The 24,354-nt window shown below is 45.2% G+C and overlaps 1 protein-coding gene and 1 pseudogene across 3 annotated transcripts; both read right to left on the bottom strand.

Annotated features, from left to right (window-relative positions):
• The window catches only part of LOC102698799 (E3 ubiquitin-protein ligase TRIM39-like), a 25,346-nt pseudogene extending 8,753 nt beyond the window's left edge, over nucleotides 1–16,593 (bottom strand).
• LOC107075957 (E3 ubiquitin-protein ligase TRIM39-like) lies at nucleotides 13,783–24,354 on the bottom strand. 3 transcript variants are annotated; one of them, XR_011189401.1, is made up of 8 exons: nucleotides 24,203–24,354; nucleotides 22,137–22,714; nucleotides 21,772–21,867; nucleotides 21,193–21,426; nucleotides 20,706–20,853; nucleotides 20,160–20,186; nucleotides 16,505–18,578; nucleotides 13,783–16,200 (listed from the first exon to the last, which is right to left on the bottom strand). XR_011189401.1 is itself a non-coding variant. In XM_069188836.1 (7 exons), the coding sequence occupies exons 2-7, from the start codon at nucleotides 22,710–22,712 to the stop codon at nucleotides 18,037–18,039; spliced, it is 1,623 nt and encodes a 540-aa protein (XP_069044937.1). In that variant the 5' UTR covers nucleotides 22,713–22,714; nucleotides 24,203–24,354; the 3' UTR covers nucleotides 16,273–18,036. The 3 variants fall into 3 exon arrangements, 1 of the variants encoding a protein (XP_069044937.1); XR_011189402.1 differs by having other exon boundaries at nucleotides 13,783–16,196; XM_069188836.1 differs by lacking the exon at nucleotides 13,783–16,200 and having other exon boundaries at nucleotides 16,273–18,578.

Below are 24,354 nucleotides of genomic sequence, written 5' to 3'. Positions count from 1 at the left end.
ACTAGATCTCAACACAGACAGCAGTGAGACACACCTGTTCACACACCTGATCTCAACACAGACAGCAGTGAGACACACCTGTTCACACACCTGATCTCCACACAGACAGCAGTGGAGACAGTTTTTCATAACACAAAGAAGAATAGACACACCTGATTACTGACATTGACAGGTGTTTAGAACCTCAGAAACAAGCTGTGTTCACACAGTAATACTCACTGACTCCAGGTACTTTCTCCATTTCTTCGATGAGTCTGTCCTCCAGCTGACACACAGCCTTGCTCAGAGCCCCCAGACAGAGATCAGGGTGAACAGTGATGTCAGACCAGTCCTTGGGGTGTGGAGGGGAGCACAGGGAGGAGAAACTCTACAGCAGGAGAGACTCAGAGTCATGGGGGGTCACAGTCTTCTAAGGCAATAAGTCACCTGTGAGTCTGAAACCTAGAGCCCAGTATAGATCACTATGAGTCACACAGTGAGCTCTCTCTGCTCTCTGTAGATACTGTATCTGCTCTCTACACTGTGTGCTGACCTGTAGGACTCTCTGCTCTCTGTAGATACTGTATCTGCTCTCTACAGTGTGTGCTGACCTGTAGGACTCTCTTCTCTCTGTAGACACTGTATCTGCTCTCTACAGCGTGTGCTGACCTGTAGTACTCTCTGCTCTCTGTAGATACTGTATCTGCTCTCTACAGTGTGTGCTGACCTGTAGGACTCTCTGCACTCTGTAGATACTGTATCTGCTCTCTACAGTGTGTGCTGACCTGTAGGACTCTCTGCACTCTGTAGATACTGTATCTGCTCTCTACAGTGTGTGCTGACCTGTAGGACTCTCTGCTCTCTGTAGACACTGTATCTGCTCTCTACAGTGTGTGCTGACCTGTAGGACTCTCTGCTCTCTGTAGATACTGTATCTGCTCTCTACAGTGGGTGCTGACCTGTAGGAAGTGGATGTGGTCCTCAGTGTGGGAGAGCTGTTCCAGTTCAGTGTTTCCCCTCTTTAGCTCAGTGATTTCCTGCTCCAGCTCTTGAATGATCCCTTCAGCCCTCCCCTCTGCTGCTCTCTGCTTCTCCTCAATCAGCTCGATGAACTCAGCCTGGCTTCTCTCAATGCAGCACTGGAGAGCAGTGAAGACCTGTAAACTGTCCTCCATCTCTCTCTGTTCACAGCTCTGAGGAGACACCAGCAGACTTGATGAGGTAACAGGAATGGGTGCAATATTATTTAAATGTGATAGTAAATAAAATAATTGCTCTTATAATAATCTTTTCAATTTAAGAAAAGCTTTACAACTAGGAAGGGAAACACTGTATCAGTCACTCCACACCTGGGGGATACAGTCAATATCATGTCCGTTAACTGGATAACTATAATGATAATTAGGAGGATTTTCATGATCTTCCTCACTGTTCTCTCTCTCTGTGTGTTAACTGTACTAAGACTTTGGCTTTTCAACACCAGGGAATGTAAAGATATTGGACCCTATGAATCCGAGACGCAAAGTCAATAAGTTGTAAAGCCTCAGGACGAATCCGAACGGTCGATAGCCAGGAGAACAAGAAGCACTGAGCGGCAAGGAGACACAAGAGACAGAGAGAGAGACAGAGAGAGAGAGAAGGAGCTCCACTCGTTGACTCAATACTGAGCGCTGTGAAGCAGGTAGGGAGCCCTGAAGTATTGTGGGATTCTCGGGTGTGGTAGTGATCGGGGAGCAGGATAATTAAACCGGATGCCATCACTTGCAGGAATTGACAGGAGCTAGATTATTATTGCCGGGAGATGTGTTAGATTGTTGGCGGTGTTTATTCTGATTAGCCTGGCCCATGACTAGCCTTCCTCAGTCATTCTAAGTGTCCCCTGGAGGAGAGAGCAGTGACCCCAGCACTGAGCTGTGCAGTACCCCACTCAGAAGGATTGACAGGACTCACTTTGCTGAGCTCCACTGCCTGTTTGATCTCCTCCACCTTCTTCAGTCTCTCCTGGATCATCTGTTGTGCCTCTGCCTCAGTCTTCCTCAGCTGAGTCTGTGGACAAACAGGGGAACAGAGACACTGAAGTCACTGCTGCTGGTGCACAAACACTGGGCTGGACAACAGACTCTCACACTGACACTGAACTGGATCACAGACTCCCACACTGAACTTCAGGTAAAACCACATCTGAAACTATTTGTTAAAGTTCATAAAGTTTGTCCCTGTCCAGACTACAGCACATATCTGTTCCTGTGGGAGGAGACTCTTCTGAAGATGGTGTCGTTGATTACCAGGTACAGTATATGCTAAAGCTTTGATAAGTAATGTCAGTTTATGAAGTAATATCACACCTCCAGATCAATAACCTAGTGATAAATTTACCGTACAAAAATATAAATTACATATATAGTCCTAAGACCCACCTTTTTCACTCCGCACTCCTGCTCTAAAGGGACAATGCTGTGTGTCCTGTGGTCTGACTCAGAGCAGAACTGACAAATACAGGTCTGGTCAGTCCTGCAGAACAGCTCCAGGAGTCTCTCATGCTTCTGACACAGCCTGTCCTCAAGGCTCTCCACAGGCTCAATCAGTCTGTGTCTCCTGAAAGCAGCTCCTTGATAGTGAGGCTGGATGTGAGTCTCACAGTAAGAGGCCAGACAGACCAGACAGGATTTCACAGCCTTGAGTTTTCTCCCAGTGCAGAAATCACAGGACACTTCTCCAGGTTTAGCACAAAGTCCTTCATCACTGCTGACTCTGGTCCTCTTGAACTGCTCAGTGATTTCTGCCAGGCTTCTGTTCACACTGAGATCAGGTATTATAGGAAATGTCTTCTTACACACTGGACACTGACACACATCACTGCTGTCCCAGTATCCTCTAATACAGGCCAGGCAGAAGCTGTGTCCACATGGAGTGGACACTGGGCTGGTGAATGTGTCCAGACAGATAGAGCACTGGAACTGCTCTTCAGACAGGACACTGCTGGGTGAGGCCATTCCTGAACACAGAGAAGCAGAAACAGAGACGATCAGAGGAGAAGATCAGCCCTTACCTATACAATACAAATAGCACAGAGCTGATCTGGAGGGACAGAGGCTTCATACAGATACTCAATAGACGAGTTTGTATCTACAGCACAACACAGTCAGATATACACACAACATCACACTGATACACACTAACTTTGTAGCCAGCAGCCATATCACACTGCAACTCACAACTATCAGCCCACTGAAGCTAAGCAGGTGTGTGCCTGTTCAGTACCTGGATGAGAGACCTCCTGGGAAAAACCAAGGTTGCTGCTGGAAGAGGTGTTAGTGGGGCCAGCAGGGGGCATTAGGTCTGTGTGGGTCCTAATGCCCCAGTATAGTGACGGGGACACTTTACTGTAAACAGGCGCCGTCCTTCGGATAAGATGTAAAACCGAGGTCCTGACTCTCTGTGGTCATTAAAAATCCCAGGGCGTTTCTTGAAAAGAGTAGGGGTGTTACCCCGGCATCCTGGCCAAATTTCCCATTGGCCCTTACCAATCATGGCCTCCTGATAATCCCCCTCTATGAATTGGCTACATTACTCTGCTCTCCTCCCCACTGATAGCTGGTGTGTGGGGAGCGTTCTGGCGCACTATGGCTGCCATTGCATCATCCAGGTGGGGCTGCACACTGGTGGTGGTGGAGGGGAGTCTCCATTACCTGTAAAGTGCTTTGAGTGGAGTGTCCAGAAAAGCGCTATATAAGTGTAAGCAATTATTAATTATTATTATTAACTTTGATTTCTGTCATAATACCAATACACACAAGGAAAATCACAGTAACACATTTGAAATTACTGTATTAAAAGTATAAATACAAATAAACACAGTGTGAAAGGCGAAGAATCAGTCACATTTTAGCACATAAAATGAAAACCTGATAGCACAGTAAATATTATTGTGACTTGACCACCAGAAAGGATGACCAGTCAGGTCATAGAAAAATACAGGACATCAAAATATAACGATGAACAAGTTCGATTTTGCTGGTTAAAAAAAGGAATACAGGAGGGTAACTAAACCAGTAACACACCAACAATTACAACAGAACCAACAAATCACTCACTTTTTCCCCTCTATACCAGGGTAAATACTCTGAGCCCCCAGGTGAACCTTATTTAACAGGGTGAGGCTGCAGTTCTGAACCGAACACAGCATAATAAGACCAGACAAGTCTGTGGACCCACACCAGATAACACATTAAACACAAAACACATATATAAACATTTACAACAAATACACCATCACGCTACACAAAGCAGGGCCACACAGGCCATGTGACCAGAGCAATAACACAGCCCTTCCTCACAATTATATACCAGAATTTACTCACACAGTCGATACATTTAAACTACAGACAAGAGCAGAAAAACAACAGAAACTCACCTGGACATACTGGTACACAGACACACCTGCACAGACACTAGAATACTGCAGTACAGGAAACCCCAGACTGGACTGACTGGGAGAGTCAAAGGGAGCTTCAACGTGGGAGAACAGCACTCTGGAAACTGAAGTCTGAATCAGAAACGAAACTGAAAGTTAATTCTCCCGCCAAACACAATTTCCTGTATGAGCAGCACTTACAGTGTCTCTTCAACAGCTCCTCCCGTCCCTCAATCCTCAGCACACTCCTCCAGCACAGAGGAACAGGCTGCCTGCTGTCCAGACCTGTCCCAGTCCTCAGCACAGCAGCTCTGCTCTCTATTGTAGTGAAGGAGCCTGCAGTGTCAGAGCTGAAGCTGCAGGAGAGAGAGTCCAGCTCCAGGTCCAGCCTTTCCCTCCCTGAGCTCTTTATTCCCTCTGTCCTTTCCCTCCTCTGCCAGTCAGACACACCGCAGCAACAATAAAACCGAAGTCTTGTTCCCGCAAGGAACAGCAAAACCGAAGTATTGTTCAAAGTGCCGGTACAAACTTTTAGTTTATATAGCCCTTTCCTGCCACTTCTGACGTAGCTCATTACTATGGTAATGGGAGAAGTCACGGTGTTTGGACAGTTTACAGACTCTGGCCAAATGGTCAGTTAGATTACCTTCCCTGGGGGGTTTCCTAGCTGGCATCTGGAATACTTACCCCCTTTCCTGCCTGTATCTTAGAGGTGCAGTCCTCATGCAGAAAGGACTTAGTTAACCCCTCCTTCACATCTTGTATCTTTCTTCAATGCTGCAAGTAAGTGTTTTACACACAAAGCAGGTCCTCTGACCTTTCCAAGCCTTGCTTTGGGTTGTGAAACCTTTTAACATTTTTTTAAATGATTTTTTCAATAAGGCACCTACAGTTGAGAGTTCTGCATAAAGGACCTGTAGTACTAATTAATAACACAATCTAAAAGCTTCACAGCTCAAGGGCAATGTAGCCATAGATTTTGCCAAAGCTACTGTATTTGAATCAAATGGTTTTTTTATTCCTTTTTAGGAACATATTTATAGCAACAAAGTATGCCTGGGGGTGTTTTTTTACAGCAAGAAATTATGTTCTGTCTGTACAACTGAAACACATTTTGGAGGACTTTCACAATGCTTTTAACGACGCCCACATCGTTATCGACAATGAAAATGTCTCTGGAAGAGGCCTGCGGGCTGTAGCTGTCCGCCTGCAGGAAGGAGATCCAGGAAGGAGATCCAGGTGTACGATGGTGGCGGTGGAGCCCCTGTCCAGCAAGGCCTGTCACAGCCTCCCCTGTACCGACAGATGGATGACAACACAACTGGGTTTCAGGAGCAGTGAGGATGTTGTGCACACAGAGCTGGGTTGGTGGTCCAGGAGAGACTGGGTGGAGAGTCCATGGTGCGCACAAGTCAGCATGGACCCCCGGCCACTTCCTTGTTCTGACGGGGCGGCAGCTGAGGCCTCCTTGTCTGGGCCTCATGGGAGTTTGTACTGGTGAGAGGAGGGCTGACTGGCCCCTGGTGATAGAGCTGTGTCACTAAATACCCCCTCTACTTCGCACGCATTCTGGAGCGCTGCTTCTAGACACAACTGGGGCGACCCAGCGGTCGGGAGTCAGGCTGTAAATGAACCGATGGGTCGCTAACTTTTCCTGCGCTTCTCTGGGAATATGAGGATACACTCTGTGGAAGAGGTAACGGAGATTGCCTGCACTTCTCTGGGAATATGAGGATACACTCTGTGGAAGAGGTAATGGAGATCGCCTCAGCTCTGCGGAAGAGGTGATTGAGTTCACCTGCTAAAACCCCTTGTCTCTCCCCTGGTGATCCTGGAGTTTGAGTTCCTCCTGGAGCACCAGCGCAGGCTCTGCACCTCCAAACCGCGAGTCAAAAGCGACCAAGACTGATAATCCTTCACTTCTTCAGGTGATAGGTCTAGGAGCACACTTTGCCTTTAAAGGCTTCTGATGAAGTTTGACTGGAATAATGCCCAACCGCAAGCTACATTCCTCGGCTTCTACTGTCACTCGAGAGCCCCGTCTTCAGAGCCCTCCTGCCCTCTCGGTAAGGCCTGGCGATTCAGTTTTGCTGTGGCAGAGCCGAATCTTCCTCTTACCCTGCTTCGGTTACTGTCTCCTCCACTGCGTGTTCAGTCTGAACCTCGGTCGTTAACGATCTGAAGAGCCGCCCAGTTTCTGCCTCTCTGCTTCATCAGGCTGCTGTACCGCCTCAGCTATCGCAGTCCTACCTAGCTCTCCAGTCAGGGAGAGACTGCTGTCCGGCCCTTCGATGTGCTTGCTGCCAGGAGGCTGCTTTCCATTTGTTTGCTCTGTCATCCACGGTCTTGCTTCAGGAGGAGTTGATGAGAATCCCACTTATCTGACGTACAGTATTTAGATGTAACACTCACGGGGTTCGCTGATGGAAAGAAACAGTCCGGAGGCTCTGGCACGGGTTGGCAGGACGTTTATTAAAGACGCTGAGGGGGGTTACACACACAGGGACAGGGGAGACACAGCACTGCACCACACCTGCACAGACACCTGTAGCGGCGAGGCTTATTAATAAGGCAGAATTAAGTGTTTCGGAGCTTTCCCAAATTAGGCCTCATCTCTCTGTTCATCTCTGTGGTGCAGCCACAGAGAAACTATTCATGCAGGCTGATTTAAGGTTCCTTTGATAAGGTTTCCTAGGACAGCTCCCAAAGGGGGATGCACTTAGCTAAGCCTGGCTATCATGATCAATGGTCATCCATTGGCGCCTATCTGTCTGGGTAGTGCCAGATGGACATCTGGACTGCATTCCTAAGTGTCAGGACTAAGTGACTCATATCTCACCTTGATCAACCAATCAGGGACTGGTAGGGCCGAGTAACCCACGTGGGACTCTGATGCCCATGGAACTTTCAGCCAATCAATGAGCTGAAGTTCCTCCAGGTAAAAACAGGCAACACAGAGAGCCTGAGAGATTCAGTAGGATTCAGGAGAATTCTGTGGACTTTTCTAAAGGGAATTCAAAGGAGAATTCCAGGGCAGGACGGCCCAGGAGCAGAAGGCTCCCAAGGGCAGGACATTCTCGCAGCGCGCCTCCTGACCATCCTGAGACTCAGCCCGGACAACCACGGAACGGCCAGTGTGTCCGAGTGCCAGAACTTTCCTTTGTTCTAAGAGTCTAGAGTGGAGGTTACCAGAGAGTAACCAGCAGCAGGCCTCGTGAACAGGTCAGAACTGTGGACAGCTGAATCACTATTCAGAACTAGCTCTTCATCAGGAACGAACCGGTCCTCTTCCTGACTTGCTGGGACCCACAGTCATCTTTTCTCCTGTGCACAAACTGTGCTAGTTAAAGCCAACACTAACTAGCTGGTCAGTGAGCATCTGCAGCGCACCGTCGCAAGCCGCACAGCACAGCCTGGCACGGAGCCAGAGAGCGCCGATTGGACAGCAACAGCCTGCAACTGTTTCTTTGTGTCCGCAGGAGATCTGAATCCCCAGAGATTGGATGAGTATTCAACTTCAATGCATTACAGCTCGAGAATTCAATTGTTATCCCAACCAGTCGGTATCAATTTAATTCCTAAGAGTTATGTACTTGTTTCGAGTATCTAATGTAGAAGTTATAACCAAGTTCATTTACGAAACGGTCTTACTGAATGATATACTGAACGTATGTCCTCTTGATATGTGTAACACTTTGTAACTGATTGAATATATATCTTTTGTATTCTGATAACCCTCTCGATAAGATCTGTTAAGTTTATATGCATATTCTATGTATTAATAAATGTATCCTCGTGTATTAGTACCTGTGTGTGTGCGTTGTTTGAGTTATGTCGCATGGTTGGATTCTAAAGCCATCAAAAGAATCAACTTTGTGATTTACTGCTACAATTAATAATTGTCTCAGTAAATGCCCAAACCCTACAGAACTGGTGCCTTCAGAGAGCCACTACATTACATTTTGGCTATGGCAACATTACACACACAAGAGAGAAGAGGGCGTCTCCGTCCCTGAGTCCCGCCCCTCAGCCAGCGTTCCCAGCCTGCCTTGCGTGCGCATGGCCACAGCCCCCATGTGGACGCTACAGTATTTCGTACAAAAGTACAAAGTTTTGAATAAAACGACAGCGATATTGCCTACCTTTCCTTGCTCTACTTCGCCTGTTTTGAGCCGAGCGGCTCCACTTGAACGATCACAATATGTCGCTACATCTGTGCAGGGACAGACGCGATGAAATTCAACGTCATCAAACTGCGGGCGGAGAAGGAAATATTCTTTTAAAATGAATTATCGTCAGACATGCACTCAGCCACTGGGAAAGAGGCACCGACAGGAAGCGTTTGGACCCTGAGCTCTTTTATTATATTAAGTTGTGATTTAAACATCAGAAATACAAAAAAGGAGACAAAATATTAAAAAAGATACGAAAACAGACGCACTTCACAGCAAGAGGAATTACAAAAAGCTAAAAATTAAACTTTTTACATTATTCCATTGTATGTCTTGCCTTTTTATTCCTTAAATTTCGAATAGAATTGAAATAAAAAGGAATTCCACCTTAAAAGCATGAATAGAGGGAGCAGTATCAGACCATTTACTCTTGTGGGTGAAGGCGCCCCTGAAGTCCCACCTGCGCTGCGTCACAGAAGAGCGACTGCGGGGAGTTTAGGGCTCAGGGACTCGTGAGTTTTCACAGTAAAACAGTAACATGAACGCGCTTACTTAGATAGGTGAAATGTTCATTTATTTTAGAGAATTATTGCTTTCGTGCTTGCATTTCGCTGGAGAACCGATAAATTACATTCTTACTTCTCTAAACACGAGAAAAAGGTTCAATTGCTTTCTGCTGATGTACTGTATCTAGTTACAAAACACAGTTCTGAAAAGCTCGGGCTGTCTTGTGTTTTGTGATGTACAGTATGTGGTGTTGTGTTTTGGTTTTGTTGGTAAAAACATAAATTATTCAACCGTTGTGCAACTTCTGTGTAAAGTACTTGTCACCACTATATTCTGAATTTGTTATAAAATAGTTTTACTGCAGTGAAAACAAACTTAATGGTCATGTTTAGAGGATATTGGAGATCAATTCTATTTGCAATACTTTGAAAAAATATATTTGAAAAATTAAAAAACGTTGTTTTTGGTAAATAAACGTGTAGCGTTGAAAGCAAATACACAAACTTGGGTGGACATGCCAAGCTGTGGTTGGATATCACATAACACCAAAGAAAAAATAAGAATTTGACCCAAACAAGATAAGAACTAAATGATTTGCATTCCAGAGAGACAATCAGACAATGTGCTGATTCAGCCTGTGTGACTGACAGGACAGATGATCAGTGGGGCTGAGTTTGTACCTCCCTCATGAAGACAGGGGCTGAAGTACGGAAAGAGTTTCTCAGTGAAGGAGGCAGTGAAGGTGTAGATATGAGACCTGTTGTCCACATTGTTAAAGGAGACCTGTCCCCCCTCACAGTCCACATACACCCCCACCTTCTGGGGCTTCTGGCTCAGGGGGAGGAGGACTGAGGAGTCATCAAGAGCCCAGTACTCATTCCCATTCCTCAGCCACACAACCCAGTAACCATACTGGGGGCTCAGTGTGATGACCCCCTTCCTGTTGCTGGACTCTCTGGCGGCTCCCAATGTCCAGTCAGTCTTCTCCCCCACCTCCACCTCCCAGTTGTCATGGATGTCCAAACGGATTAACCGTGGGGAGCAGGAGAGCGGAAAAAGACCCATATGCGTAGCGACAAGATGGGAAAAAGGCCCGGGCTCATTAGTGCAAAGAGTTCAGGAATGTCGTATAGAAACCTATGCCCTCAGGGAGCGGACATGGGGCGCCCTGGTGCTAGGCAGGTCTCAGGACATCCAAACGTCAATGCTGAGCGAGGACAGAGTGCAAGACCCGGAAATATATAGCCCAAGGGAAAGAGAGGGACAGGAAGGACAACAGACTGGAAACTAATGACAGGACAGAGAAGGAGCGCCCTCTGGCTGCAGAGAGCGTGACACCAGTAGTGTCTCCCTGAGGTGATCCCATCCTTTCCCAGGACATTGACACAATGATCAAATCTCTCTGGATTGTCAGGGAGATCCTGTAGTGTGTATCTATGTCTCACTTGTTTCCCATCCTCAGACAGGATGAGATTGGGATCAGCTGTGGATCAGAGAGCAGACAGACAGGATGAAATGATCTGTATCTCACTCCTCTCTCAGATGAAAGTACAGATGCAGGTGTCTAGAGTGTGTATCAGGATTCACACCAGCAGAAAGCTCACTGCAGTAAACTACAGTTCTGTTCAGTCTGCTGATTTCAGCTGGACTGGGCCTGCCTGTCCTGAGACACCCAGGGCATTCAGTAAAAAAATAAAACTGATTGGTTGAATAATTACACAAAACCCGTTGTGCTCTTCTCCACTGTTCTGGTACAGTTTGCACGTGATGCCTGCAGTCACAGGTTCACATCACTGGTTTGGCTTGAACTCGTCTGCAGTCACTGGTGCTTGTTTGTGTGCAGCAGGTAAAAATAAAGAAAACACTTCAGAAAGCGTCAGTATTGTGTGGCCAGCGTGTAGTGGACATTACAGTGTGGACAGGACCGGTCCAGATGCTCTGGATGTGTTCTGATATGACTGGAGAGACTGATATTTGGTTTTCCAGTGGCACTAGTCATCAGCCAGGGGTGCTGTTTTGAAAGGAAACTTTAAAGGAAAAATTGTTCATAGTAATGAGCATCACACTGTTCGATGGATGATCCTTATGTCACAGTAAGCTGACCCCTTAAAAAAGGATTATTCTTGCTCTTTGTGCACGACTACACCACCTAGCAGTTATAAAGGCTGCTGGAGCCTAGCTGTCCTTGCCAGTGGTACAATGCAGATGCCATTGGTGAAACTGGACAGAACCCAAGAGCAAGTGCCCAGAGAGCAGCTTAGATTCCTTAAGACACTAGATTGGCTGGAGATCAAGTGTGCCGGTACAGAGGAAAAGTGAGTACAGAGTACAGAGATTATGTGATAATAGATAACTGATTGCAGGCTGGAGGAACTTAGACAGCCCTGGCCGGTCAGTTATGAAAGAAAAAGGGAAAGGTCGTCTCTTTGCATCCCAGGAGAAAAAGAAATAGGGCTGACAAGACACAGCATCAGGCTTCAGTAAAACTGTCCGCCAAAGCCTGTTGACCAAAGTCAGGGAGCCCAGGCCAGCAGGGTGTCACTCTCTTGGCTTCAGAGTGGACTCCTGAGGAACAGAGGCCGCATAGTCACTCGAATAGCCCAGGGTGTCGGTGGACCAAGAGACCGACACGCTGCACAGGGATGAATCACAAGGGGTCCAACCAGCAACAGCCGGGAACTCCAGCACAGCGGTCCAGTTGGGGAGCCCAGGAGCTGGTCAATTCAAGGCACCCAGCTCTAAAGGGGGAATCTCCTGGGAAACATCTTCCCAATGGAAGCACCCGGGTGCTGTCGGCTCGGGATACCCTGGCGCCCTTTGGACCAGCTGAGGACGGGTCACGCTCATGACTGTCCTCTGATCCTCTGGTCCCCTCTCCGGGAGCTTCAGGGTGGCTCAGCCGTGGGAGGAGCAGGACAGAACAGGGCTCTGTGGGGGAGCTGGAAAGTGGGAAGGGAAATTGTCCGGAGAATCCGGAGAACGTGATGATACTTTAGATGAGTGGTCCAGAGGGTAACTGTAGTGGAGTCAGTTGAATTGGACAGTTTGTGTTTCTGTCTGGGTGTCATTGATATCTGGAGACGTCCATGAATCCTGAAGTTAGAGTTGTCATGGTGCAAACAAGAGTCGTCAAAACAGTCAGGACTTGATTTGAGGCTACTTTCCAAAGAGAGAGAAAATCTCTTTACAGATGTGCAGATGAGTTCTGCAGTTCTGACAGATGACAGAGGCATTTTTTGTACATCTGGATTTATGAAATCTAAAAACATATCCTCGATATTTGAAAAGAATCTCCTGGACAATCCTCAGTTTTGTAAAGGATGCTGCTTTGAAATGTAAAATAAGACAACTTGCTAATAATTCTAGTTAATTGTAAAAGAAACAGAGGCGATGCAAGTGTTAAAGCCGTAAGCGATCTTCCTCAAATTACTAACTCTACCCAGGAAGAGAAAGAAAACCTGAACCTGCTGCAACTGCAACCAGGTGAGATCTGGAATCTTGGAAAAAGAAATTAGAATTTAAATTGATCAGTAAGTTAAATATTAATGGTGTAATTATGGACAGTCCTAGAGATATATCTTCTCAAGTTGCTGATTTCTGTAAAAGGGCAGGAGAATTCAGACATTGACTCATTCCTGTTCTCCATAAGGACAGGTGCTGGATGTGTACTGTAGATGAGTCAATTCAATCGCAATGTGACCAACAGATCACACAGAGTGAAATCAAAGTAAACATTTTAAACAGAAAGACAATAGACCTCCCAGGAATGAGGAACTGATTGGTGGATTTTACCATTTTTATCTGTTAGTAGATGTGTTGATAGACTTCCTATTTAGTGTCTTCAAGAAATCCGTGCAAATGACAGAAATGCCCTCTCCTTATAAAACAGGGAGTGATCTCTCTTACACCCAAACCCAATAAGGACAGTTTAATATTAGAACACTGGAGACCTGTGACACTGCTGGACAACGATGTGAATCTCTTAGCCTGAGGAAGGACCGACTGACGGTAGGACTGGATCAGATCACTGATGAGTTGCAATCTGGTTCATGAAAGATAGACATAGATGTAATAATTCCTGTTAATTGAAATTTGGTGGATTGCAGTGATATTCTAAAAATTGACAGCTTGATGTTATTTGATACGTTTATGAATTTTTTGATAAAGTAGAACCCATTTAGTTTCAAATGCTTAGTGTTTTTGATCTGGTCTTTACTTTCAAAATGTTATTAAGACAGTTGACAATGGAGGCCACAGCTCAGTGAGACTATTCACAGGAACTTCTCCAAGACTTTCAACCGGTAGAGGTACTGTATCTGACAAGGATATCTGCCCGATATCTCCTTTTCTGTTTTATTAGCTACTCAGACTTTGGCTGTACATATCAATAATAGCACTACAAAAGGTATTAATATTGAAGGAAGAGAAATTAAAATTTGTCAGCTAGTGGATGATAATACTGTTTTCTTTAAGGATGGAAGAGAACTGGCTGATGCAGTTGGAGGTAGAAATGTGTTTTCAGCTGTTCCAGGTTTATCATTAAATATGAGTAAATGTGAACTATTTTGTCTTAAATATTCTGATTTAGGAAAAAATGATAATACACCGGTAAAGGAAATGATAATACAATACTCTATATCTGGGCATTAAAAAGAATAGAGATGTGAGTTAGGTTTTGCATTCATTTTAGACAAAACAAAACAGAAAACGTTTTCAGTCCTGGTTAATAAGACATTTATTGCTGGCAGGTGGTGACTTACTGTCGAAAGCAGAGGGTATTTCTCCTTTTATGAGCATATTTTGTACACACCTAACTATATACTTATTTTATATTTATTTTGTATTACTGTACGTATTTTAATTTTTTGTCTTTTCCGATGTCTGTTTTTGCTTGTCTTTGACTGGGCTGCTGTAACACCTCAATTTCCCTTCAGGATCAATAAAGTCTTATCTTATCTTTTGCGAGTGCTTCACTTTCTAAGGACATCAGTGATGATGTTGAAGTATTAGCACTTCATATGGAAGAACAATTTCATGCAATCAGAAACCATTCTCTTGTTAAACCCAAAACCAGGGTGGTTTGAATGTTTCAGATGTTTATACCTTGTATATAACCTTCCAAATCAACTGGATTAGAAATTATATTAAAAACAAACATAATATATGGAGCCTGATTCGCCAAACTGTTAAATACAGCTGACCTCAGCTTTCTATTAAAATATCATTCTGTTACAAGTAAAATCCTGACTAGGTTATCTAACTTTCACATTCAAGTCCTACTGTCTTGGAATTTAATATAAATGGAATTTCTCACCACATACAGTACATACTATAAATGGAGTAATAAAGAACAAAACTAAAAGTATATTTTTGCAAACATGGTAGAATGGGAAGTTGCAGTTAGTGGGACGATAGCTAAAGAGGGTAGATTGTTGTCTTATGCTGAATTTTTGGAGAGATTCCAGATTCCAGTTACCCCTCAGGAAAATGACACAGTCTTCGACATTATTCCCGAGAAAGTGCTGAGATTGACCAAAGGTAATATCTGCTAATAAAAGGTAGGAAGTGCCATGATAACCACACAAGGAATGTTTGCATCCCCAGCTTCATTCCTCCCTGCACATCCTTCTGGAAAGCAATGTTTAAACATATGAACTGGAAATGAGCCAGGACAGTCCCTGACAGACAGGGCCTTACAAACAAGGCTAAAGACATAACTTTTCAAACTGTTCACAGGTTTCAACCAGCTCGACTAACGCCGTGTCAATTCAGACCTGAGCCAGATGAGTGCTGTGTGTTCTGTGGGCTGGGAAGGAAACTCTGAGAGCCAGAGCTCACTGCCTCCAGTTTCCCCAAAGAGCTGCTTCACTCAGACTAACTCAGACCGAGTTTTCTGTCCCCTTCCACCACTTAACAGAGACAATCCATCAAGACCTCATTGCTTAAACTCTCTTATGCCACTGGCACGGTGCTCTGTCATTGAGGTGCTTCATGAACAAGAACTGACCTGTGTCACTGCATTAAGTTCCGCTTGAATCTGCCTGAATGACTCCATATCTGTCCTGATCAACGTTCACCTGAATGACTCCAGGTCTATCCTGATCTAGATCCACCTGAATGACTCCAGGTCTATCCTGATCTAGATCCACCTGAATGACTCCAGGTCTATCCTGATCTAGATCCGCCTGAATGACTCCAGGTCTATCCTGATCTAGATCCACCTGAATGACTCCAGATCTATCCTGATCTAGATCCGCCTGAATGACTCCAGATCTATCCTGATCTAGATCCGCCTGAATGACCCCAGATCTATCCTGATCTAGATCCGCCTGAATGACCCCAGGTCTATCCTGATCTAGATCCGCCTGAATGACTCCAGGTCTATCCTGATCTAGATCCGCCTGAATGACCCCAGGTCTATCCTGATCTAGATCTGCCTGAATGACTCCAGGTCTATCCTGATCTAGATCCGCCTGAATGACCCCAGGTCTATCCTGATCTAGATCCACCTGAATGACCCCAGGTCTATCCTGATCTAGATCCACCTGAATGACTCCAAACCCCCAGTCACTAACCAGTCTGCTGCCCATCGCTTAGCCAGTGGCTCCAATTTCTAAACCAGCCCAGCCCCCCGTCTGCTCCTGCCCCGAAAGCTGCGCTCTCTTCCTGCCCAGTCCTGATCACCATTGCTGCTCCTCTCGCTTGCTCTCCATCACTCTTCGTCCTGCCTCGGTTGTAGTGCTGAGGCTGGCTGGTGTCACTGTGGCACGGCTCGGGCCAGTGAGCCTCAGGACCAGCTGGCTCAGGGGGCTCTTCTTTGGGCTCCTCTCTCTGTGTGTGTGTGATCTGTGATCTGTGATCTGTGATCTGTGATCTGTGATCTGTGATCTGTGATCTGTTTGATTCTAGCAGTGCTGTCCTGAGGCTGGCTGGTGTCGGTGTGGCTCAGGTCAGTGAGCCTCAGGACCAGCTGGCTCAGGGGGCTCTTCTCTGGGCTCAGCTCTTGGCTCAGCAGGGCCTTGTGGTGGTAGGAGTGACTACTCTCTGACCTGCCTCAGTCATCTTCACCGCCTCGTTGTCTCCGCCAGCCTGAAATCACCGAGCTCTCGCACTGGGACACCAGCCTGTCTGCAAGACACCCCATCACAGCTCTGACACACTTATCTGACACTTGTATACACAGACACACAGCTGTTTGGATGGACTTTATCTTTCAGCATTTTAATGTGAATTAATGTGTTATACTATACAAGACGTAAATAAAGATCTGGAAAAATAACATGCATTTAAAATTCATCTGTTAGTAATGCTGGGTGAATATAACATCCACAACACAAAATGATCAATACCAAATGAGAAAAAACAAATGATGTACAGTACGTATTGTGGTGTCTCGGGGGGAATAGTTTATGTAAACGAAGGTCGTACTTACACCACACTTTACTGTCCTCCGATCCGTGGCGTTTCTTCCAACAACTGTCTTCCTAATACAGTCCGTAATCCGTTCCCTTAGTCCTGACTCGTTCCGAGTTCCAAAAGTTCGTAATAAAGACAATCCGCGATGTATCCTAAACCAGTGTCCGTAATCCAAAATCATAAACCTTTCTCCTTGCAGTCGTTCGTTAGCCCGATCCTTAACATCCACCTCTTTCCACTCTTTTCCTCCAAAACACATTCACCTTACCGGCTTCCGCGCTGTTCACTGCCTCCGGGCCACTTATATCCCGGTTCCTGATGCGTCTCAGCTGTGTCTCGTTGTCTCTTAAGGTAGACCCTTTCCATCTACTGGTCAGCTGATTCTTTTTGTCCGCCATCTCGCTAAGGTCCATCTCTAGCATTTTCAGCGTTTCGTTTCGGAAGTACCTGTTAGAGATGACCCTTCCCCGTGTCCTCTTACAGTATGTAAAAACTTTAATTTATTATGTTTAGATTTGTAGTGTCCTCTACCAGTGTATTGTTTTGTTGTTGTCTGTGTCTGATGGTGACCTTCATTCTGTTCTTACAAGGGGGAAACAACAGTAAAACAGTCCTGTTACAATAGGAGCTACAGTCCAGTACAGGAGAACAGTCTGTTACAATAGGAGCTACAGTCCAGTACAGGAGAACAGTCTGTTACAATAGGGGCTACAGTCCAGTACAGTAGAACAGTCTGTTACAATAGGAGCTACAGTCCAGTACAGGAGAACAGTCTGTTACAAAAGGAGCTGCAGTCCAGTACAGTAGAACAGTCTGTTACAATAGGAGCTACAGTCCAGTACAGTAGAACAGTCCTGTTACAATAGGGGCTACAGTCCAGTACAGGAGAACAGTCTGTTACAATAGGAGCTACAGTCCAGTACAGGAGAACAGTCTGTTACAATAGGAGCTACAGTCCAGTACAGTAGAACAGTCCGGTTACAATAGGAGCTACAGTCGCAGTACAGGGGAACAGTCCAGTTACAATAGGAGCTACAGTCCAGTACAGGAGAACAGTCTGTTACAATAGGAGCTACAGTCCCAGTACAGTAGAACAGTCCTGTTACAATAGGAGCTACAGTCCAGTACAGTAGAACAGTCCTGTTACAATAGGAGCTACAGTCCAGTACAGGAGAACAGTCCTGTTACAATAGGAGCTACAGTCCAGTACAGGAGAACAGTCTGTTACAATAGGAGCTACAGTCCCAGTACAGGAGAACAGTCCTGTTACAATAGGAGCTACAGTCCAGTACAGGAGAACAGTCTGTTACAATAGGAGCTGCAGTCCAGTACAGTAGAACAGTCTGTTACAATAGGAGCTACAGTCCAGTACAGTAGGGTGGTTATGTTAAGATGGGGGTCACAGTGTAATGGTACTCACAGAACAACTTATGAGTACTGACATTAGACACATAACATGAAGAAAAAATAGAAAAAATTGACACAATCAACGGTGGAACAAAATTGTTTTCCAGGAAAGCTCCAACCAAAAATAACGTGCTGATTCAATTAGGAGAGACTGACAGAAGAGATGATCAGTGGGGCTGAGTTTTTACCTCCAAGGTTGAGATTAGGGCTGAAGTATGGAAAGAGTTTCTCAGTGAAGGAGGCAGTGAAGGTGTAGATATGAGACCTGTTGTCCACATTGTAAAAGGAGACCTGTCCCCCCTCATAGTCCACATACACCCCCACCTTCTGGGGCTTCTGGCTCAGGGGGAGGAGGACAGGGGGTTCAGCACGAGCCCTGTACTCATTCCCATTCCTCAGACACACAGCCCAGTAACCATACTGGGGGCTCACTGTGATCCTCCCCTTTCTGTTTCTGGACTCTCTGGTGATGCCTAAATCCCAACCACTCTTCTCCCCCACCTCCACCTCCCAGTAGTGCCTCCCTGAGGTGATCCCATCCTTTCCCAGGATACTGACAAAAGTATCAAATCTCTCTGGATTGTCAGGGAGATCCTGTGGTGTGCTTCCATGTCTCACTTGTTTCCCATCCTCAGACAGGATGAGATTGGGATGAGCTGTATTGGGGTCCAGAGTCACATCAGCTGTGGATCAGAGAGCAGACAGACAGGATGAAATGATCTGTATCTCACTCCTCTCTCAGATGGAAGTAGATGACAGACTTACTGAGACTGTGATGTAACTGGTCATGACTGTATGTGTTGAACTGAAGAAGGAAAGTTTTTTCAGCGACTGAATTCAGATTCCTAGAGAATCACAGTTGAATTGTGAGACACACACAAGTGGTCTTTCTTTCACAGACACACACTGTCAAACTCCAGGAGTGTGTGAAGAGGTGTCAGTCACTGTGGTGTGGAAATAACATTGTCCTCCTGTCAGTGACTCCAGATACTGCAGAAGAAGTGTTATGTCAGGTTTACTGTGTTTTGTATTTCTTGGTTCTTTAATTTACCTTCCTTAGTTTTAAATAAATTTAATCCTTAAATCGTTGAAACACATCAGTTGTGTGCAGATCCAGCCATTCAAAATGCGCGTAGGCGTGGCGCATTTTAACGCATGATATCGCTATGATACTAGTATCTGGAAGCACCTTGCAAAACCACCAGGTGGAGCTAATAAAACTTAACCTCTCATGTACAGCATTTGAGCTGTCCCCAGAAAACGCCTGGTTTAGAATCCCGGTCACTGCTGAGGGACAATCCTTTTCCAATTAAGAATTTAAGTTGTATACTCTTTAGACTTTTAATAATTTTAAACTGTGTATTACAGCATGTTAATCATTAAACATTAAAAAGTTGGTATATTTTATAAAAGCAAGATTGCTCAGTTGGACAAAAGTACACAACCTCCCACCTTCATCAGAAGTATTTTAATTATGCTTAAATATTTTATGCATTAAAGTCTTTACAGAAGATATTATTAATAATGAATGACCTTGGACAGGCTATAAGCTCAAAGTATTACTGTGGTCCACTTTCTTTGTAACCGTCTGCATCAGTTTAACTCATTTATATTGCGATAACGAGTGCAAATATTGCGATAAGGTTTAAACAATATAACTTTTTTATAAAGTATATAAACTTAATATAGTCAGAAGGAGCATGTAACAACTTTTCCAAAATAACCACAGTATGTAACCGAATGAAAGACTTTGATGCTTAAAATGTTTAGGGAGAAAGTGGAATACTGGTGTGTATTTTTTATTTAAACTACCAGTGCCAACCATATACAGTTTACATAATATGTTTATATACCTAAATTAATATAGCTTATGACCTTCAGATGCATTATGTTCCTCTTCTTTTCAAGCTCAGCTACTAAAATTTTCCTTTAGTTGTAAAATTCCATATTAATATTCAATATTAAGCAGATTAAAACATGTACAGTAAAGACATTAAATGAGTAAATCTTTCCACGACCGACCAACGCACCACGAGTACCCCTGTCGGTCATTTTGGCCAGCCAATTACGTACCACGGTACAAAGCGGTGAACTGTAGATAATTTGCGCGGTACAGGGTTGTACCGTGCATTTTGAATGGTTGCATTTGTATAAAGCAGGAGTTACAACATCTCCTCCTGTTAGAGTAAGAGCCTGTATTGACCCCTGTGACCCTGCTGTGACCTTTGTAAATGACAAGTTCCTGTCAGTGACAACAGACTCACCTGCATGTTTGCGAAGCCTCTCAAACTCTGCAAACAGAGAGAAAGATGTTAGAGAGCTGAGAGCACATTCCTGCTGGAGTCTGGTCTCCAGGTGTGCAGTGTTGTGTGTTGTAGTGCTGTGCTGATCTCTCAGGCAGGACAGTAACACACAGGAGTGTGTTGTCTGGCCAGTGGAGCTGTGGGTCTGTAAGAGACACTGACAGCTCATGCAGCTGCACTGGAACAAACTACTGATCCTGAAGAAAACCCCACTAATCTGTCAGGAGATTTTGATGGAAAAACACAGTCATGAGGATCTTGTGTCCAGATACAGTCAGGGGGAGGTAAATAGAAAATAACAATGATTAAAAATGGCACCTGATATGAATTAAAATAAGAAAAGATCAATTGTATAAATGAATTGATAGCCATGATATTAAAATTGAATCATAACATGAAAATACCATGAAACAGGAAACAAAACATTAAAAACTTAAATTCTCTAACTGGAACTTAAACCTTTTTTTATTTTGTTGAATCAGTAAGGAAAGGGAGTGAAACACAAACCTTCCTCTGAGAGCCTCTTGACTTCCTCTCTGAGTCTGTCCTCCAGCTGACACACAGCCCTCCTCACAGCCCCCAGACAGAGATCAGGGTGAACAGGGATGTCAGACCAGTCCTTGGGGTGTGGAGGGGAGCACAGGGAGGGGAAACTCTACAGCAGGAGAGACTCAGAGTCATGGGGGGCCACAGCCTTCTAAGGCAATAAGTCACCTGTGAGTCTGAAACCTAGAGCCCAGTATAGATCACTAAGAGTCACACAGTGAGCTCTCTCTGCTCTCTGTAGATACTATATCTGCTCTCTACAGTGTGTGCTGACCTGTAGGACTCTCTGCTCTCTGTAGATACTGTATCTGCTCTCTACAGTGTGTGCTGACCTGTAGGACTCTCTGCTCTCTGTAGATACTGTATCTGCTCTCTACAGTGTGTGCTGACCTGTAGGTCTCCCTGCTCTCTGTAGATACTGTATCTGCTCTCTACAGTGGGTGCTGACCTGTAGGAAGTGGATGTGGTCCTCAGTGTGGGAGAGCTGCTCCAGCTCAGTGTTTCTCCTCTTTAGCTCAGTGATTTCCTGCTCCAGCTCTTTAATGATCCCTTCAGCCCTCCTCTCTGCTGCTCTCTGCTTCTCCTCTATCAGCTCGATGAGCTCAGCCTGGCTTCTCTCAATGGAGTTTCGAAGAGCAGTGAAGACCTGCATACTGTCCTCAATCTCTCTCTTTGCGCAGCTCTGAGGAGAAAACAGGGACTTCATAAGGTAACGGGAATGAATTAAATAACCCTGAAATGTCAGAAATAAATACTTACTTGCATGTACTATGTATTCAATCCACAGGTCCACAAAGTTCTTCACATACAGGAATGACAGCATTTATAACCTCACCTGGGTGACACATTCTGCACCAGTAGCCCCACAGCAAATCTGATTTAACTATAAATAAACAACATCTTGTCCTTTAACTGGACAGTTTTATCTTCCCAGTCTTCCTACGTGTCCTCTCTCTCTGGATGAGAGAGCAGTGACCCCAGCACTGAGCCCTGCAGTACCCCACTCAGAAGGATTGACAGGACTCACTTTGCTGAGCTCCACTGCCTGTTTGATCTCCTCCACCTTCTTCAGTCTGTCCTGGATCATCTGTTGTACTTCTGCCTCAGTCTTCCTCAGCTGAGTCTGTGGACAAACAGGGGAACAGAGACACTGAAGTCACTGTTGCTGGTGCACAAACATTGCACAACAGGCTCACACTGACACTGACACTGGGCTGGTCAAACGACTCTCACACTGATGCTGGGCTGGACAACAGACTCTTACACCAGGGAAGTTGTGCTAAGATACCATCAGTTTCTGAATGTATTGATTATAGCCACTGATCCATATTCTAGTGATTATAATAATTTAATTCACAATAATTTTAAATTAATATATAACCATAAACCCACCTTTTTCACTCTGCATTCCTGCTCTAAAGGGACAGTGCTGTGTGTCCTGTGGTCAGTCTCAGTACACAGCACACAAACACAGGTCTGGTCAGTCCTGCAGAACAGCTCCAGGAGTCTCTCATGCTTCTCACACAGCCTGTCCTCAAGGCTCTTCACAGGCTCAATCAGTCTGTGCTTCTTCAGTTTAACAAGGTCATAGTGAGGCTGGATGTGAACTGAACAGTATGACATCAGACACATCAGACAGGATTTCACAGCGTTGAGTTTTCTCCCAGTGCAGATATCACAGGACACTTCTCCAGGTTTAGAAGAAAGTCCTTCATCACTGCTGACTCTGGTCCTCTTGAACTGCTCAGTGATTTCTGCCAGGCTTCTGTTCACACGGAGATCAGGTCTTCTGTAAAATGTCTCCTTACACAGTGGACACTGACACACATCACTGCTGTCCCAGTATCCTCCAATACAGGCCAGACAGAAGCTGTGTCCACATGGAGTGGACACTGGGCTGGTGAATGTGTCCAGACAGATAGAGCACAGGAACTGCTCTTCAGACAGGACACTGCTGGGTGAGGCCATTCCTGAGCACAGAGAAGCAGAACCAGAGATGATCAGAGGAGAAGATCAGCACCATCTCAATACAACACCTAAATAAACACCTGAAGGTAAAAGTATTCAGTTGCAGACAGAAACACAACCACTACAGCAGCTCTTTGGAAACACACCTGTAGATACAGGTACACAGACACAGTGCAACAGCTCTTTGGAAACATACCTGTAGATACAGGTACACAGACACAGTGCAACAGCTCATTGGAAACACTCCTGTAGATACAGGTACACAGACACAGTGCAACAGCTCATTGGAAACACACTTGTAGATACAGGTACACAGACACAGTGCTGCAGCTCATTGGAAACACACTTGTAGATACAGGTACACAGACACAGTGCAACAGCTCATTGGAAACACACCTGTAGATACAAGTACACAGACACATTTCAACAGCTCTTTGGAAACACACCTGTAGATACAGGTACACAGACATTTCAACAGCTCTTTGGAAACACACCTGTAGATACAGGTACACCGACACAGTGCAACAGCTCATTGGAAACACACCTGTAGATACAGGTACACTGACACAGTGCTGCAGCTCATTGGAAACACACCTGTAGATACAGGTACACTGACACAGTGCTGCAGATCGTTGGAAACACACCTGTAGATACAGGTACACTGACACAGTGCTGCAGATCATTGGAAACACACCTGTAGATACAGGTACACTGACACAGTGCTGCAGCTCATTGGAACACACCTGTAGATACAGGTACACTGACACAGTGCTGCAGCTCATTGGAAACACACCTGTAGATACAGGTACACTGACACAGTGCAGCAGCTCATTGGAAACACACCTGTAGATACAGATACACTGACACAGTGCTGCAGCTCATTGGAAACACACCTGTAGATACAGGTACACAGACACAGTGCTGCAGCTCATTGGAAACACACCTGTAGATACAGGTACACAGACACAGTGCTGCAGCTCATTGGAAACACAACCTGTAGATACAGGTACACTGACACAGTGCTGCAGATCGATGGAAACACACCTGTAGATACAGGTACACAGACACAGTGCTGCAGCTCATTGGAAACACAACCTGTAGATACAGAAACACTGACACAGTGCTGCAGCTCTTTGGAATGCTGCAGTACAAGATGCCCAAGACTGGACTAACCGGCAGAGACTTTATCAGGGATGATCTACATTCTGGGAACTGAGTCATTAACACATTCATCTTTAAAAATATGTATTACTCTACTAAACACAACCAATCTTAAAACACTCACATTTGAGCTACTAAAATTAATCCCATGTCTAAAATTCAACACATTCCTCCAGCACTCAGTAGGATCAGCCTGTCCTGAAGGATCTATTCCAGTCCTCAGAAGATCAGCCCACCAGACTCTTTATCATAGTTACAGTAACACAGCTCACAGGTCTCATATCCCTCCTGACAGACACATCACACAGTCCAATCCAGCCCACACATACCTGTACAGATTGTATAGTGTCAGAGTTGAACCTGCAGGAGAGAGAGTCCAGCTCCTGGTCCAGCCTTTAACTGGTCAGGACTCTGACAAAACTTAACAGGGCAGCAGCTCTTCCCAGCGACAGGGTGCAGCTCTGCAGGTCTCTCTCACTTC

The sequence above is a fragment of the Lepisosteus oculatus genome, chromosome 4 (genome assembly GCF_040954835.1).
Source record: "Lepisosteus oculatus isolate fLepOcu1 chromosome 4, fLepOcu1.hap2, whole genome shotgun sequence".
Lineage (NCBI taxonomy): Eukaryota > Metazoa > Chordata > Actinopteri > Semionotiformes > Lepisosteidae > Lepisosteus > Lepisosteus oculatus.
The sequence above is the reverse complement of the archived record's forward strand: the minus strand, read 5'-3'. Positions and strand labels throughout refer to the sequence as shown.